Source organism: Lissotriton helveticus, chromosome 7 (assembly GCF_964261635.1).
Source record: "Lissotriton helveticus chromosome 7, aLisHel1.1, whole genome shotgun sequence".
Classification (NCBI taxonomy): Eukaryota; Metazoa; Chordata; class Amphibia; order Caudata; family Salamandridae; genus Lissotriton; species Lissotriton helveticus.
The window spans coordinates 584,998,841-585,016,839 of NC_136068.1; the positions used below are offsets into that span (position 1 = coordinate 584,998,841).

Here is a 17,999-nt window from a genome sequence, read left to right on the forward strand (position 1 = left end):
TAAATCACAAGGTTTCTTCAGTGGGATTTTACCATATGGCACAACTTTCACTGCTTCCCTCCTGGCTTTGAATCAATATATTTAGTGTAAAGAAGCATATATGAATAAAGACCATGCATTAACCACATGCAGATTGCAGAGTACAATACTCCATTTATTACCATTATAAAGGGGATAGGCATCCAGAATTGCTCAAGGCTTCACCTCGCAAGTCATTGACCTGGCCAATACTCATCACTAGTAAACAGCACATTTCACTCTGCTTCTCCACATATATCAACTGCTTAAATAACACTAATTCTATTGTCAGTCTTTCATACACTATGCCTAATTTAACAAAACTCAGTTGGAATGCATATTTTGCCCACATTTAGACTAGAATTGATGCGCTCGTCTACAAGACGGTCACTAGATTTAGAGGAGAAACCGTTTGTAGTACAATTGGAATGCTCCGGAAACCCACCACTTCGCACATAAACGCAACAAAAAAAAACTTTTCAAAAGGCTCCACGTTCAATTTGTCCTACTGATATTTAATCCAGGCTTGAATTTCAATAGACTAATGCCAACACGTATACCAATGAGCATGGTTGTAATCTACATTTCACACAAAAATAAACAGACTTCAGACTACTTTGGACATCTGTAGGATTGCTACATTGCAGGCAATATGGTTATTTCCCCATTGTTAAAAAACGGAAGTACCACGAGGTTTAAAAAATAGCCAGATTGTCAAATATTTTAGCATGTTTTGTATGTGTTTTATGTCCCAATTGGAATAATGTCTAAACTGACACTTTTACTTGTATATTGCTATGTTACTAAAAGTGCACAAGTGTTGGATGAATGAACAGTAGACCTGTGTAAGTGCCTCGTGTGTTTTATTTGTTTAAAATACTTTGTTTAAACAATTGAATGACATTGGTGAATTGTATGCATACAGTTCACAATCAACTCCTTTTATGCGTTTCACACTGGATGTGGTTGGCCTGTTTACATTAGAGAATCTAGCAGTCTTTTCTCCTTTTCGTGGCACAGTCTGTGCTTACTGGGCAGAGTACATTGTAGGGACTATCTGCTAACCAAGGGCTTTGAATATTAAGGCCTTACACATTTGGCTGTCCAAGCTGTTCTTTGTACACCCAGACTGAATGTGTAGAATGGTAAAGAGGTCAAAGCTTACTCCAGGAAGGATTAGAGTTTTGAGTGCACCCAATCGATTACACAGATTGACATTTAATAAGAGCTTTATCTGTTTGAAAGAATATGCTCTATGTACAAACCAGAAGATAGGGCAGTTCAAATTCGAATAGCACCAAAATAAATTGCCCTAGCAATTTATGGATCTCAGATACAACCCAAGGATAGTTCTCATGCACAGTATGGTACTGTAATACAAATAGGATTGGCCAGGCACATATATGAGCTCACAAAGTTGTGAATGGTAGGAAAGATGGGGAGGATGTCAGTTCACCTTCCCTCAGTTAATGGAATAATCTCTATGTCTGACCCTCTTGATGAAGAGGTCCACAGGTCGTTCAGGTCAGCTGATACAAAGTCCTCAACAGCTCCCTTCAGAAAGACTAAATGCAGTTCCAATTTGCAGAGCACTCATGGTAACTACCCCGTATCGCTATACACCAGGCAGCAGAGTTTCATGTTTTAAGGGTTTTTAGCCTAGGCCTGAGTGCATGCCCGTAACTTGCCCTGTTCTTGGTTAGTCAGTCTGTTGGCGTACCAGAGCCCCTTGATGTAAAAATATAATTCAATGAGATTAAAATCGTCTACTTCAGTGTCCGGGAGAGGTTTCCATTGTCAGTCCAGCTTTTTTTTTTTTTTTTTAATAGTCAACCACCTCAAATCCCACTGCATCTACATGGTTTTTCTTCCCTGGCTTCTGAAAGGAAGATGCAGAACCAAATGATCAGTTGTATGTTTCAAGGGTAAGCTGGTCAGCCACTCCAAGCCAGTATCCTTTTACTGGAGAAGGTCCAACATTCCAAGGGAGAAAGGTAGTTCAGTTAGAATGTATGCCATGGAGACACTAAATTACAGTAGAGTCTGGTTCTGGCTGTTAAGCTTCAACCAAATTGAGTACTTCCGGAAGATTATCAAAATATATAGTCTTCGGTGGTGAAGGAACAAGTATAAAATAATGCAGCTGGTCAGCAAAACCTAAAAGAGGGTCAGTGTAGACCAGCTGTCCTAGCAAGGGAAGACCTTCATCCATACATTAAAATATCAACATGAAGATGATTGAAATACTTAACCATCATGATGTTCAGAGTCACTATTGATAAAGGAGCTTCAGTTTTTCAATACGTCTAGAATTTACCCGGTACATTAAGTCAAGCAACTACCATACACCTACACAAGGGTTTAGTTAAGCAATCTGGACTAGGGAGATGTCTGACTGCATTCAAGATTTAGGGGGCACTAAATTCAAAGTCTGTACCAATAATATGAAATTTATTGTTTCTCAGACAAACTCCAGACTTATTTTGCAAATGGACCACCCAGCAATTGAGTTAGGAGGGCAAACTGCCAGGTACCCAAGACCTTCAAAGCAGTGTTAGGTTGACGACTGAGGACAAAGGAAATTTGCATCCATCTTATCAGACAATAGGCTGAATGCAATTAAACTTTCAGAAGTTAAATTAAGATTTGTGGATGTGCTCCACAAACTGCAATGAAAGCGTAACAGGCGTTTGCTTAAGCTCCAATGCAAATGTTTATTACATCAGGCCCTCCTTTTCAGGAGGTGGTTTCTCATTTCTATAGGGATGCTTCCAGGTAAACGAAATGCAAGCGCACTGAAGGTGGTGCTTGTTCACTGCTTTCTCTAGCCCTCACTCTGCATGGAGTTACTTTATCCTGTACACCAGGTGGAAAGGAGACATCATCCAATTCTGGATGGCCGCAGCCCCAGCCTCCCGAGGGCCGCCGAGCCCACACCAGCTTTTCCCGCCGCCCCAGCCTCCTGAGGGCCGCCGAGCCCACACCAGCTTTTCCCGCCGCCCCAGCCCGTGGCCCCGCCCCCCCGACAGCCGATTGGCTCGCGCTCCCGCCTCCCCGCAGACCCTCCCGACCGGCTCCCTTCTTAAGGGGAGCCAGAGCAAGTTCCAGGGAGTGACCACTGCGCCTACGGCCTGGTCACCCCCACGCTCCTGTGCCTGCTGCCGCTGCCGCAGCCCCAGCCTCCCGAGGGCCGCCGAGCCCACACCAGCTTTTCCCGCCGCCCCAGCCTCCCGAGGGCCGCCAAGCCCACACCAGCTTTTCCCGCCGCCCCAGCCCGTGGCCCCGCCCCCCCGACAGCCGATTGGCTCGCGCTCCCGCCTCCCCGCAGATCCTCCAGACCGGCTCCCTTCTTATGACGTCCCCGGAGCGACCGCGCAGTGGACGCGCGCAGCGGGAGCACCGAATGAGCGCCGAAGGTGCGCCAAAGGTAAGCCCGTCTGCGCCCGTCCGCGCCTGGACCGCGCCCAGCGCCAGGACCCCTGGCCCTCGCAGACCCCAGCCCACCCGCCGGACGTACGACGCCGCCACCCTCAACGCACTCAACGCCGGCCGAACCCCTGGATGCTACCGAGCCACCCCGAGACGCACCCACGGACCCTTCATCTGCCAGTCCTGCAAGTTCTCCTGCACCCGGACCTGCACTGCACCAGCACCCACCATGCCGAACTCCAGCAGCACCCACCTGAAGTGCATCCTGCTCAACACCCGCTCCGTCCACAGACACGCCGTCGAGCTCTGGAACCTGCTCGACACCACAGCCCCAGACGTCGCCTTCCTCACGGAAACCTGGATGAACGCCTCCTCAGCGCCCGACACCGCCATCGCCATCCCGAACGGCTACAAGATCATCCGGAGAGACCGCGTCAACCAGACAGGAGGAGGCATCGCCATCATTCACAGGAACACCATCCGCATCACGACCAACACCGACGACACCATCGCACCCGCCGAACTCCTGCACTTCCAGATCCACGTCAACCCCAAGACCACCCTCAGAGGCACCCTCATCTACAGACCCCCGGGACCACGCACACAATTCAGCGAGGACATCGCCGACTTCATCAGCCCGCTCGCCCTCCCCTCAGCCGACTACATCCTCCTCGGGGACCTCAACTTCCACCTGGAGAACAACGACGACCGCAACACCACCACCCTGCTGGAAAACCTCGCAAACCTGGGACTCAAGCAGCTGGTGACCACCCCCACCCACCTCGCCGGACACACTCTCGACGCCGTCTTCTCATCCAGCAAAGACATCGCCTTCAGCCACGCCACAGGACTCCACTGGACGGACCACAGCTGCGTCCACTTCACCTTCAGAAGAACGACGACCCACCACCACTAGCAACAGGTTGCCCGAAGAAGCTGGAACAAGATCACAGCCAACCAGCTCGCCGCTTCTCTGAGTCAGCACCCTCCCGCCAGCTCAGCGAACCCCAGCCAGGCCGCCGACAACCTCACGAAGTGGATCAGCAACTGCGCGGACGAACTCGCCCCTCTGAGGACCCCGCCCAGCAGACCCGGCAGCAAGAAAGCCCCATGGTTCACCGACGAACTCAAGAGCTCCAAGAAGAACTGCAGAGCCCTCGAGAAAGTCTGGAGAAGGGAACCAACACCGGACAACATGACCACCCTCAAGCTTGCCACCCGGAAGCACCACCAACTGATCCGCGCCACCAAGAAAACTGCATTCAAGGACCGACTGGACAACAACGCACACAACTGCAAGGAACTCTTCAACATCGTGAAAGAGCTCTCCAACCCCAACGCCGGAAACAACGACATCACCCCATCGCAAGACCTCTGCAACTCCCTCGCCTCCTACTTCCACAACAAGATCGCGGACATACACAACAGCTTCAGCATTCAACCATCGCACACAGCGACCGCAGCAATGCCGCCCACCACCACCCTCCGCGCCTGGACTCCGATCAGCACCGATGACACCGTCCGCATGATGAACTCCATCCACTCCGGATCTCCGACCGACCCCTGCCCTCACCACGTCTTCAACAAGGCCGACGCTGTCATTGCACCCCACCTGCGGGACATCGTCAACACCTCCTTCGACACCGCCACCTTCCCGGAGAGCTGGAAGCACGCCCAACTCAGCGCTCTACTAAAGAAACCAACAGCGGACCCCACCGAACTCAAGAACTACCGCCCCATCTCGCTCCTCCCGTTTCCAGCCAAAGTCATCGAGAAGACCGTCAACAAACAGCTGGCCGCCTTCCTCGAGACGAATGGATCCCTCGACCCCTCACAGTCTGGCTTCCGAGCCAACCACAGCACCGAGACCGCCCTCATCGCTGCCACCGATGACATCCAAGCCCTGATGGACAACGGAGAAACAGCGGCCCTCATCCTCCTAGACCTCTCCGCGGCATTCGATACTGTCTGCCACCGCACCCTAGTGCAGCGCCTCAGCAACGTTGGAATTCAGGAGAAGGCACTGGAATGGATCGTCTCCTTCCTCGACGGAAGAACACAGAGAGTCAGTCTACCACCGTACAAGTCAGAGGCCACCGAAGTCATCTGCGGCGTCCCTCAAGGATCCTCGCTGAGCCCCACCCTCTTCAACGTCTACATGAGCCCCCTCGCGCCCATCGCATGCCAACACAACCTGAACATCATCTCCTACGCCGATGACACCCAGCTGATCCTCTCACTGACCAACGACCCCGCCGCTTCCAGAGCCAACCTTCACGAAGGGATGAAAGATGTAGCCGAGTGGATGACGACCAGCCGCCTGAAACTGAACTCAGACAAGACGGAAGTCCTCATCCTGGGCTCCTCGCCTTCCGCCTGGGACGACTCCTGGTGGCCCCCCGCCCTGGGCACCGCACCCACACCGACAGACCACGCACGCAACCTGGGCTTCATCCTGGACTCCTCCCTCTCCATGACCAGACAAGTCAACGCCGTCTCCTCATCATGCTTCAACATCCTGCGCATGCTATGGAAGATCTTCCGGTGGATCCCCACCGAGACCAGGAAGACTGTCACCCAGGCCCTCGTCACCAGCCGACTGGACTACGGCAACGCCCTCTACGCCGGAACCACCGCCAAGCTCCAGAAGAGACTCCAGCGGATCCAGAACGCCTCAGCCAGACTCATCCTCGACATCCCCCGACGCAGCCACATCTCCGGACATCTGAGAGACCTGCACTGGCTCCCCGTCAACAAGAGAATCACCTTCCGTCTCCTCACCCACGCACACAAAGCCCTACACGATCCAAGGCCCGAGCTACCTCAACAACCGCATCAACTTCTACGCTCCCAAACGCCACCTCCGATCAGCCAGTCACGCCCTCGCCGCCGTCCCCCGCATCTGAAGAACGACAACGGGAGGAAGGTCCTTCTCCCACCTGGCCGCCAAGACCTGGAACTCCCTCCCTCCCGACCAGCGCCTGACCCAAGACCACCTCTCCTTCAGGAAGAAGCTCAAGACCTGGCTGTTCGAGCAGTAGCAGCACCCCCCCCCCCCCCCCCCCCCAAGCGCCTTGAGACCCTCCGGGTAAGTAGTGCGCTCTATAAATGTCCTTGATTGATTGATTGATTGAATTCTGGGAGGTGGGGTTGGAATGGATGAGGTAAACGCGAAACCGTCGATCTGGAAGGGTTTTTATCTTCAGACATAAGCTTTAAATTCAAACTCAACAAGTCTGGTCTGAGGAAAAAAAAATAAGAAACATGGCCAATACAGAGGTAGGCTATTTTTCCTCTCAGATTATGCAATGCAGTTTGGATTCTTTTATCAGAAAAAAATACCTTAAGCATTGTGGCAAATTTAGTCCTCCCAAGAGTTCATGCACTAATAGCTGTACACCAAGTGCTACAAGGAGGACTGACTGCTACTGGGATCGGAGTTTACAAGTACGGTAGCTATTGCGGTCTGCCCCTCAGTGACTGAAATACAATGAAGTCATTTCCCCTGATGAATAGATCTGTGGCATCCCTAGAGAAATTTGGTATTTCTAGCAAATCTGAAAGATTCCCAGAAAACCATTACTATACATGCTCTACTGCCGAAGATATTTACAGGAAAAACCCATTAGCATTAGATACACCATGTCCAGGAAGAGCACAGAAGTATAACCGGGAACAATGGCACACTTTTGCAAGCAATGCGACGGCTGCTGTTCCATCAGGCCTTTAAAACACTATTTGCCACAGGGCAGGCAAGTCTCCTCTCCCCTTTAATATCAGTTCCAAGCACAGGAGAGGGGCCAATACAGACCTACAGCAAACACTGTATAAAACTTGCCTCTTCACCAAGAAAGCACAGCCTAGTTCTGAGAGTTTATGAGCTTCTTTATTTACATTTTTGGAATCAAAGGCACGATCATACACAAACATAAGGAAAGAGTAGAAAACAATAAAAAAAACTAACAGAAATGTCCAAACCCATTACACGACAGATGGGACAGAGCTGTGACCTATAAGACCCACCTTTCCTGAGGCATGGAAGAGATGAGGGACATGACTGCACGTATGCTGGCGCCTTTCAGGTGGATCTAGCCCAGAATCAAAGTCAATGGAGCCACGAGAATTTACCAGTGGATCCCATCCAAAGATTCCATCCTTTCCCGGAAGGAGACAACCAAGTTACTCTCTGCCTATAGCATGGAGTAAATATGCAGTTGATGGGCAAGTGAGGTGCAGGTAAGGACCAAAGCTTGAAGGACATTCCAGGGTAAGAGCATGGTCTTTTGGTGGAGCAGGAACAGGTAGACATTTAAACAGATAGCTCAAGATAGCTTTTGGCAGATGATGCAGTCAGGAAATTCTTTCCTCCAGAGCAGGATACTATTCATTAGAGGACAGTCTGCTTAAGCACATAGGTCCACTGCAACAGTCATTTTGTCTTTAACTGATAAAACGGTGCAACAAAGTTGCCACAGCAGAAGTGCATCACAGATGGCACGCAACCAGATCGCTATCAAAGCACCCATAAGTGTACCTTTAAAAGGTGGGTAACTCATGAGGGATGTAGCGCATAAATACGGACCTTTGTACACATCTGTACTGCATTGGCAAACAAGACGTTGCTGAAGTTTGTGTTGGGATCAGGAACTGAACCTTGTTCAGGAGAAAACAATGATCAAAGAGCCATACACCAGTATAGATGGAGTTCTACATGTTCCATGGCTTATTTCCAAGTCACATGGGAGGAGAGGGTGTCCGTCACCTTGGCTCTCATAACGACATCCAAGGACCATTCTTGCAGCCTTCGGCTTCCTCCAGGAACTTCAACCAGTTGAAAGAAGTATCCTCAGATTCCCAAAGCTGGGAAGATGGACACATCTGCAGGATAATAAATACAAAAATACTTAATAGAACTGGTAAAGTAAATTGTAAAAAAATTAAATTGTAAAATTCATATTGACCACAGCCCTAGTTACATTGCAAACCTTTTTCCTCTCAAGGTTAAACAGACCTGCAGTTGGATGGAGGCATATTCAGTGGGCTCAACAGAATCAGCAAAGAGCTGAACTTAAATTCTGTAATACAGCTGATAGTCATCGGTCTAACATGGTTATTGTAGAGACCATTGTGGAAGTGGATTTTGAAGTGCTCTGAATAAATATCCCAAAATAACTAGGAAATGACAATTTAACTTAAGTGAGTAAGACATAGAAAGAAAAAATTAAAATAAACTTGTTGCAGAGATTCAGGAGTATTTCAATGCATTTTTTTATAAAATAAATCAAGAATGGTCTTTTAAGTTAGTGGAAATGGTGGGGTTTAACACCCCTTGTTGGTGGTTGCAAAGCTCTGGGGTTCTGAATCTAGCAGCTACCACGGTGCATCATCCTCCCACTGGTGGCATCTCCTGACTGCAGGCTGGTCCAACTTAAAGGTAGATTAAGCGTAGCAGCTTTCATTTCCTCAGCAGGAACCCCAGCCAAAAATGGAGACAGTCACACAGCTGACTGTATGGAAGACCACATACGATGGGGAGATAGGCTGGCAAATCCCTGTACCATTTTTGCCTTTGATACTGGATGTAGGGATTCGGAGCTGTGCCTAGAGAGGGAGGTCCAGGCTCTAAGCGGTAGCTTCTCAGGCAAGTGAAGCGGCCATGCATAGATGGTGGCTCGACTGACCTGGCAAGGACCAAAAGATATGTCCGCTCAGCATGGACGTGAATGCTGTAGAGGGTAAAATGGGGCAAATCCCAAACCAAAAGATACCAGGGATGCTGCAGGCTACCCATCCATTAGTACACAGGAACCGCGGTGGGTGCCAAAGTATCTTTAGACTGAGGTCAGGTCCTGCGCCCTTGAAGACGAAGACCAGCAAGGCCACTTGGGAGTAAGCAGTTCCAGGTGGTGACTTTTCTGCCTCCTCTTTTCTGCAGCAAAGGGGACTGCAGCCCAGACACATTAAGGGGCCTATTGTTAAGTGAGCCTTTGACCAAAAAGGAGAAAATTGCAGCCTGCAAGTATCAATGGCCCCAGGAGAATATGCTGCTAGGGCTTGGTGGGGGGGGGGGCTTCCCTATCCTATTGGTTATGCCCCTAGAGGAGCTAAGGAACAGCAAAAGGCCTAACCAGAGAATGTAATCTACCCCATGCAATCAATAAAGGGACAACTGGATCTTGTCCCGAGGGTCTGCCAACAATTGAAGTCAGAAGGCCACTCAAACTGCCGGAGCCTAGATGTTGTTCAGAGTCTGGGGCTAGATCCTGGACTGACAAATGGGTTGGCGCTTCAGGGTGTAGTACCCACCCTACCTGTCCCCACACGTATTTCCAGTGCTAGTCAAGGAGTCACCCCCTCCCCCTACAAGTGGGTGACTGGGGTGTATTTCTGGGCCCAGACCTCTACCTTTCAAGGTCTACCAATGGTGTACGGGTAAAGGCAGGGACCAGCACAGACCAGATGAGCAGGGATATGGCTCAGGGGCATCATAAGGGAAAAATTGACAAGTCTGCTAAGCTCCCTATGGCTTAGCCCAGATGCTCATTGGCACCCTATGGTATGCCCTACCGAATTGGCCGCCCCAGCAATCATCCTTAAGGCCATCAGAGAGAAAAGGGTGGTACTCTAGGAGAAGATCTGGAGAGTCTAAGTAGATGTTTTGCTGCTACTGCTGAACCATCGGAATGTGGCAACCACACCAGAGGCTGAAACCTGCATCTCTACAGTGAATGATAAGATACAGATGCTATAGACAGAAATGAAATGCTTGCAGATGTCAGCTTCCCATAAACAGAAAGCAGAGGATGCAGATTGCTGATCTAGGAGTAACAACTTAAGGCTTGTCAGGGTCCCAGAGGGGGAGGAAGGCAACAGACCTGAGCAATTTCCACAATTTGGTTTGAATCCTGGATTCTGGAGACAGGCCTGCCTCCAGTTTAATGCTAGAGATGGCTAACCATGTTCTGGCCCCTAACACCCCCCAACACAAGGGCCACACCAGACCCAATAATTAGGAGGATTTAAAACTATGTTGACCACGTCACCATTCTGAGAGCAGCGTGATACACAACCACCGACAGCGCCAAGGACCTAATTTTCCCAGCTTAAACAACCTGGATGCAGCAACAGCAAAAATCCTTCATGAAAGTCAAATTCTTTCCTATGCAAATCAAAATCATGCAGCTGTAAATGGCAAAACAATGTGCTGTCCCAGGGAAAACTAACTTGAGATTATTAAAATCATGTGGGAAAGGTGGAGGAATGAAACTTCCCACAGTCCGGATATTCCCCGCCGACCCCAGTCAAACCCCCCCCCTCCCCCCCCCCCCACCCCGCCATGGCCCCACCCCACCCCCAAATAGATACACCATGGGATGGCGGGGAGTTATATCTGGGCTAATGGCAGGTAGATCCTGGACTACCGCCAATATCTACATGCACCCACATTCATTAACCTGGGCGAGGACTACACTGTACTCTTCTTGTGCCAGAGTCACAACCCTCCGCAAGTAAACATCTTCACTGGGATTCAGCCATGTCCGGTGAGTGAATAACCCACCATCATCTTGCAGTCCACACTAGACTTTTTGTATCGTGACAGATCTTACAAGTATTAGTGACAGCAGTATCTTAAAAGACAGCTCTTGGACTAATCTTCAAATGAGAACACCGACCCCATCCATAGAGAGGAAAAGTTGCCAATGGAGACAATGTTACACTGCTGCTAGATTAGATTAGTTGAATTTTCTGAAAGAAATAAAGGATTGTTCTCCTCTGAAACCGGGCTATGGGATGTTGAGCTATAACAAGGGGTGGGATAATCTCATACATGGCTAAACAAGAAGTCAAGTAGACATCACTTTGCTAGAGCAGTAGATTGCCACACTTGTCACAATTCACAGCATGCCCTTAGAAAGAGTGAAAGAAACACTAGAGGCTGCTGGAGTCAGCAAAAATAACCCGGATTGCATCCCAGCATAGGATATATGAGGTGGTGATAAGAGCACCAAACTTCTATACTGGTTTACAAATAGGGATGCAGAAAGCAGATCCGTCTCCCATGTTCATGACACGCAGCTCGGCTGACTACCAACTCTTAAGACATTGTGAATGCATTCACCGGTTACATACACCATATGCCAGGCAAGAACCATATAAGCTAGATTGGAGAGGCTTATAATACAAGACTTACCTACAGTTAAATTAGAAGATGAGAATATGAAAGCACTAGACCTTTACATGAGTTATGCGGCTATGAAAGCTACACCCACAGAGAAAATGCTTGCCCCCAACAGCTTCTCATTCAAGTTGAATAAATAATGCCTGTGGTCTGGTACCCCATGGGAAACACTTAAAGAACCAACCTACATATGGAATACTGCTGCAGAACCTGCATGGCAACAGTGGTGGTCGTTCATAAACGTCAGAACAAACTGACAAAGCGCTTTCAACAGACCTATTTTGCAGATTAACACAGATGTCAAAATACTACCTACAAGATCAGTGAACAGACTAAAGTAATAAGGTGCCTAATTCAATGAGAAAAAGACTACTTTATGCCAGGTAGGGAAATAAAACTATCTGGGGGTTGCAAGTTGCATTGGACAGTGTTGAAAATGTTCAAGAGTAAACAGTGCTGTAAGTAGATTTAGAAAATTTACAGGGCTGTTGATTGGTCCTTCCACCACATGGCCTGGGGAGGATTAACTTCGGCCCTCTTCAGAGCATATATGAAATTACTTTATGCATTGCCATGGATACAGGTATGGGACAGTCCGTTCTGATAATCTGTTCATATTCAAAGAGGTATGGCTGCCCCCGCTGGTTTGCCCTAGTTATGGGTTCCTTGGCAGAATGGCAAGCTGCACCAGTGTGGGGCGTTAAAAGACCTGGAGGACACCAATATCATTTCGCATTCCACACAGAGATCCGAAAATATGTGCAACCACCATACACTCCATCGCATGCCTAATGCACATGCAGAGGTCTTTGTGGAGGCTTCAGGACAAATAGAATTGGGAGAAAGCCATGCTAGTTCAGCAAATGGGCATGGTGAAGGTAACATGCTTATCTGACATGAGAGCAGCTCATTAAAGTACCAGGGCAGGGTTATCTCTTAGGGTCTACAGTTGTGTTAGAATGTAAATATTGCCCCTCTGTTACAAAAAGTAGAAGTGTGATATGGATATGTAGAGCAGACTAAGTGTATTACAGGGAGAGGGGCACCATTTAAAATGCCAGCATTACCTAATCTGCTGCAGGTTCTTCAAATTACTTTTTTGCCGCATGGCAGGGGGGAACCCAGTAGGTTGCAATTACCAAGTGTGTACAGTCTACTTACGATGGTGGTCTGGTTATTGGAGACAGCTATACTACAGGGGAGCTCAGCTACTCCTGGTGAATGGCTGGTCCTTTGTTAATAGAAAAGGTCACACTAAGATTAGAAATGCACTCTAGGTATTCCAAACTTAGACTGAAGTAAGTTATCACAAATGTACGGTAGAAAACGAACTCTGGCATTTCCTCCAATCACTAGAATAGCACAGGAGAGCAGACACCAGGCCCTAAAGATGACCGGGTTGTCATGAGCTAATAAAAAAACCTTGTGGTATGGTTTGTGGCTTTCAGAAGCTGAAAGGCTTCCATGCACAGGATACCAAAGGGATTTCCACAGTAGGAGACTTGTTGGAAGCTAGTCAAAAATATTTCTGGCATTGACTGAAGTTTGGCCTTCACAAATCTCAGTTCTTTAGATTTCTACAAATCAGACCCTCCTTACAGGAATAGTAGACAGACCTCATATCAGTTCCGAACTTCGACCCACTACAATCCAAATTCATCCTTGAAAATTCAAAAAGGAAAGTATATCTAGATCATACAGAGTAATAGAGAACACCCCAGATCACCTACAAACACTAAAGAAAGAATATGGGAGTGTGATTTAGGCCATATGGAGAAGAGGATAAGGCAGGAGCCAAAATAGCAGGTAGGCAAATAACGATATCTGACCATCTACACCTTATTCAAATCAAGTTTTTCGAACAAGTATACTACACACCTGCAAGGGTACATAAAAGCAAGGAGACCCAAATGGTCTTAGGTGTACATTGGAGAAGGCAACCTTTTGCAATGAGGTGAGTCCATAAGATAACGGAGCAAGTGACCCAAATACTTCTGATGGGGGGATCCCTAGATTGCACCATTGGGAATGCCAGAATGGGATGAAGTGGTGAAAGCAAAGGTTTCTAGGCCTAGTACTGGCCAAAAGAGATTGCTCCTCACTGGAGATTCATGGCTGCCCCGTCCCATTAACAATTGGCTTAGGGATATGGACATATGGGCTGTTGTGAAGGCTTTAAAGCAAGGGGCTGGGCAACATGGCAATATAATTGGGAGGGGTGGGAAGTGCGCTTTTTAGTCAATACATTCTATTGCTGTATCCCCTTAGACCCGCAACATGGACATTGTGTCTGATTTGGGGGTGGGGTGGATTAGCAGCTTATATCAGTTTATTCTACGTATACCAGTTATGTGCTCCTTGCTAGTGAGCTGAAATATTTTAAATAGGTTATAATGTTTCTCTTAGTTTTATATTGAACTGCTTTTATAATAGAAAAAGTATAGTCCCCCAAAAAACAAAAAACGTGGAAACGCCTTTGGAGTCCAAGTAAGGCATTTCAGGGAATTTTCACACTTCTACATGAAATTGCCGCATGCCTCTGCACCATGCAGGTTAACCAGCACGAAAACGGCCTTTCACCATTAATATAAGCAAATTCGTAACATGCCAAGAACAGACCAACCATATTGTGAATCGGTTACAGACTACTGTACTTTAGCAATGCAGGTTACTCATGTTTATAAACTTAACTGACAAGTTATTTTCTCTCCTAAATGGAGGCCATACACATTTAAGAATTCAAATATGCCACTGATCAAAACATCGCAAAAATATCATCGAAGCATGACCGGCTTCAATTTCAGAAATGAGACCAAATGAACATTGTAGTAATAACTAGGACAGAATCCCACAAATGCAATTTTGCAAATGCAACACAGCAGATGAAAAACCTTAAAATGACGTCTGGGAATGTAAGATATTCCAACAATTGGATTTTTACCTAGATGGACTAGAGTAAACACAGCTTGGCTATTAAGGGGTTAAGAGGCCGCAGCTTCCTGTCACTCTTCTCACTAGGGCTTCTTTGGAAGCCCTGATCTTACATCTCAACATTTCTAACACAAATTACATCATACATGGACAGAACCTATAACTCATATGGAACACTCAATTAATACAAACAAGATATACATTTGGATTCTATATCTTATTTCTGTGGCCTACATAGGTCACCGTCTTCAACTTTCATATACAAATAAAGATATAAATATTCAGCTACAAGAAACTCAAACAGCGATGTATAGTTTAAAATGTAGGTATCATTAAAAAGGTGAGGTGCCTATGTAACCTTACTCAATTCATGGTAGAAATTGAAAAAACAAATTTCTTTTGGTTCCTTTAAACTAAAAGTTTGAAGACCGAAGAAAAAAATGAAAACCAAACTAATGGAGAAAGATCAAATGGACTTTAAATATGTACAAATACTAGAAACCATGCAACTTTGAAAGGGAGCTGTGATTAGTGACCCTGCATGCACTTAATTCCCCATCTCTGCACCCTCCAGGCTTACATATCAATGTCCCACTCAGACCATGGTTTAGTTTATTCTGCCATCTTCTTAACTGTAACATAACCATCAGTGTTATCCTGCTCACCCAGTGCCCATCTCACTGCCCCCCACGCCCCCAACTTGGTGAACAAACCTGCTTCTCTATGGATTCTGCCAGGACATCTTCAAAGGCCTTAAAGCTTCCGAGACATTCCTCCAACTGCCTTTCTGAGCGGTCGTCTTCTGGTAACTGGTCTCTGTAAAAGTGGAAAGATAAAAAATGTAAGGAGCACAAAACATTCAGGCAGACTATTACTAACAAGTAAAACCCAGACTAAAGCCAAGCACCCAAGGAGGATGGAATTCTTGACAATGGAAAATCATGACAACTCCGCAGAAGTCTTAGACTACCATTTACTCATGGTCTAGGGGAGGGACTAGAGGAATTGTCAGGGAGGAAAACCAGACATCTACACCAGCTAGCAAGATGTAAATAAAGGGTCAGATCTGCAGTGATTAACATGCAACAAAGGTCTGGTAACCAGACCTACAAAGGGTAGAGTTCAGATAAGAGGACATGGACGACCAATGAGGAACTTACAGTACAGAAGATTCAGCAGGGGTATCCCATGTGTGCAAGGCACGCCTCCAGAGCTTGATCTGTGTGTCCCAGGATCTCCGGCTGTACTTGCGGTATTTGTTGGGGCTCTTTGGATGGATTCCTGGCTTCCTCTCGGCCCTGTGTTTAAACACACAATGGTGAGAGGCCTTGCCCAGGCAATGACTTGCATGCCTGACAGAGTCAGATCTCCCAAGGCAAATATACAATGCTGCTCAACAATAAGTAAGACCAGGGAAATGCTAGTCAGGATCGAGGTTTAGTGGAGGAAAAAGGGGACTAAAGTTATAAATGCATTAGGGTACAGTACTGAAGATAACGCAGTATAAAAGATGTTGTGAGAGAATAAGACCTGTAGTTTCAACACCCTCACAGAAATAAGATTAAATGGTAAAATGGCAAAGAGGATAACTAACAGCTGGTGCTCACACTGCAAGCCTTTTGCCATTACAGGTCTCAATCCGGAGTGTCTCAATTGATGTGCTCTAAGAATGGTTTTGTATAAAAAGGAAAACCTTAGTTCTACAGAACGCCTACACCTCGCTGTGTCACGATTTATGCAGCATAATCAAAAGTGTAGCTAATCGCAGCAACTCAACCCGGCATCACATCAACTGTTCTACAAAACAAATTTAGGACAGCAACTCCATAAAGACAGTTCCACTCCCTAACCAGGGTCCTGCCGGTGGGGAAAGCGTTGACTGCAGAGATGAGTGGCATTAAATATCACTGCAGGACCCGCTAGCATGAGATGGGTCAAGTGTACCTACCTTACTGTGTTACAACCAATTCTGCAAGGAAGGCTGTGGCTCGAATAAATTGGTTTTAACGCATTGACATTTCCAACTCATGCATTGACTACAGATTTTTACAGTGTGTTTACAATGTAGTATTTGACAACACATTGCAAAAACTGATATTATATAGAACTATGTACAAAAACTTGTAGGTATGTTCCTGTATATAGCTAGATATTCAATATAGTCACATATGAACATTCCCCTATAGAAACATTTAAGGGAATCCCCAAACTACTTACTTTTATACATGATAAAAACTCAAACATCCTATCCCTTGGCAGCTAACCTACCTACCTTCTTCACCTCTACCCACCACTGGACCCTAAAAAAGTCTTACCTCCACACACCCCTGAACCCTACAAAACACCTTCCCTCCCTTGAACAATCCGTGAACCTAAAATCCCTTACCTCTACCCAGGCTTGAACCATTAAGACCCTATCCCTTAACCCTTCAAACCTCCCTTGAAGTAACAATTGTGTAAACAAATACGTACCCGCTTTGTAAAAGGTACACATTGTAAAGTCCACCGCGGTAAACAGCACGCTGCAAACATAACCCTCCTTCCTTCCACTCATCCTCCTAGCCAAAAACCTCACATTCATAAGCTGTAGATTTGGATTGGATTTTGTATAGTGCTCTAATGCCCGGAGTCTTGGCACTGCTGCTGTCTTGTGGTTCAGAAAAAACCGAGGAGAGACCGATCTGCTGATGTTACTAACATGTAAATATAGTCCGGTCTTTATCAATTTCCAAAAGGCCAGAAACTCAGAACATTTCCTTATAACAATTGGTAGGCCCGTTCCATGCAGAGGATACTCTGAGCAGAAAGCTCCTGCCACTCCAGGTGGAACGCTTTGCTCTTGGAAGAACTAGTAGCTTTGCATCGGATGATCTGAGCCTTCTGCCTGGAGAAGGCCAGGCAAATAGAGCAGAAATTGCTTGGCCCTGTATTGTGCAGTTCTTTGAAGGTAATGCGTAGAGTCTTAAACTCAAGTCGTTTGGCTATAGGTAGCCAATGCAATTTGACCAAAGCGTGGGCTGCTGTGTTTGGGGATTCCAGTAAGGAGCTGACCAGCTGTGTTTTTGTAAAGACTTTTTTCGTATGCCAATAAAAAGGGCAATTCCATAGTCTAACTTCGCCAGAACCAGAGTGGTGACAACTGTTTTTTGAAGATAATGGCAAATGCAAGGACCGATCTTCCTTATTATTTTCAGTGTATAAAACAGAAGCTATAACTGCCCTTACTCGACTATCAAATTGGAGTTTATCGCAGAGGATGATTCCTAGGGTCTTTCCTTTCTTTACTGGCGTTGGTACCAGTTCCATATTCTGGGGCCACCAGATTGTTGGCCAGAGGAATTTAGTTCCTGAACAGTAGGACCTCTGCTTTCCCAGCATTTAATTTTCAGCAGTTTCTTTTATCCAATATTCTATTTGGACCATGCAGGAGTTGAAACTATGT

At 46.8% G+C, this 17,999-nt stretch overlaps 1 protein-coding gene across 2 annotated transcripts in view; it reads right to left on the reverse strand.

Moving 5' to 3' along the window:
* Nucleotides 1-7,318: 7,318 nt before the first annotated feature.
* The window catches only part of LOC144766905 (oocyte-specific histone RNA stem-loop-binding protein 2-like), a 66,953-nt gene continuing 56,272 nt past the window's right edge, over nucleotides 7,319-17,999 (reverse strand). For both annotated transcript variants that reach the window (XM_078650609.1, XM_078650608.1), the window contains exons 6-8: nucleotides 15,718-15,855; nucleotides 15,271-15,373; nucleotides 7,319-8,325 (exon numbers count right to left, since the gene is read on the reverse strand). In XM_078650609.1, the coding sequence (XP_078506735.1) occupies nucleotides 8,218-8,325; nucleotides 15,271-15,373; nucleotides 15,718-15,855 (349 nt within the window). In that variant the 3' untranslated portion in view covers nucleotides 7,319-8,217. The remainder of the gene's footprint in view (nucleotides 8,326-15,270; nucleotides 15,374-15,717; nucleotides 15,856-17,999) is intronic.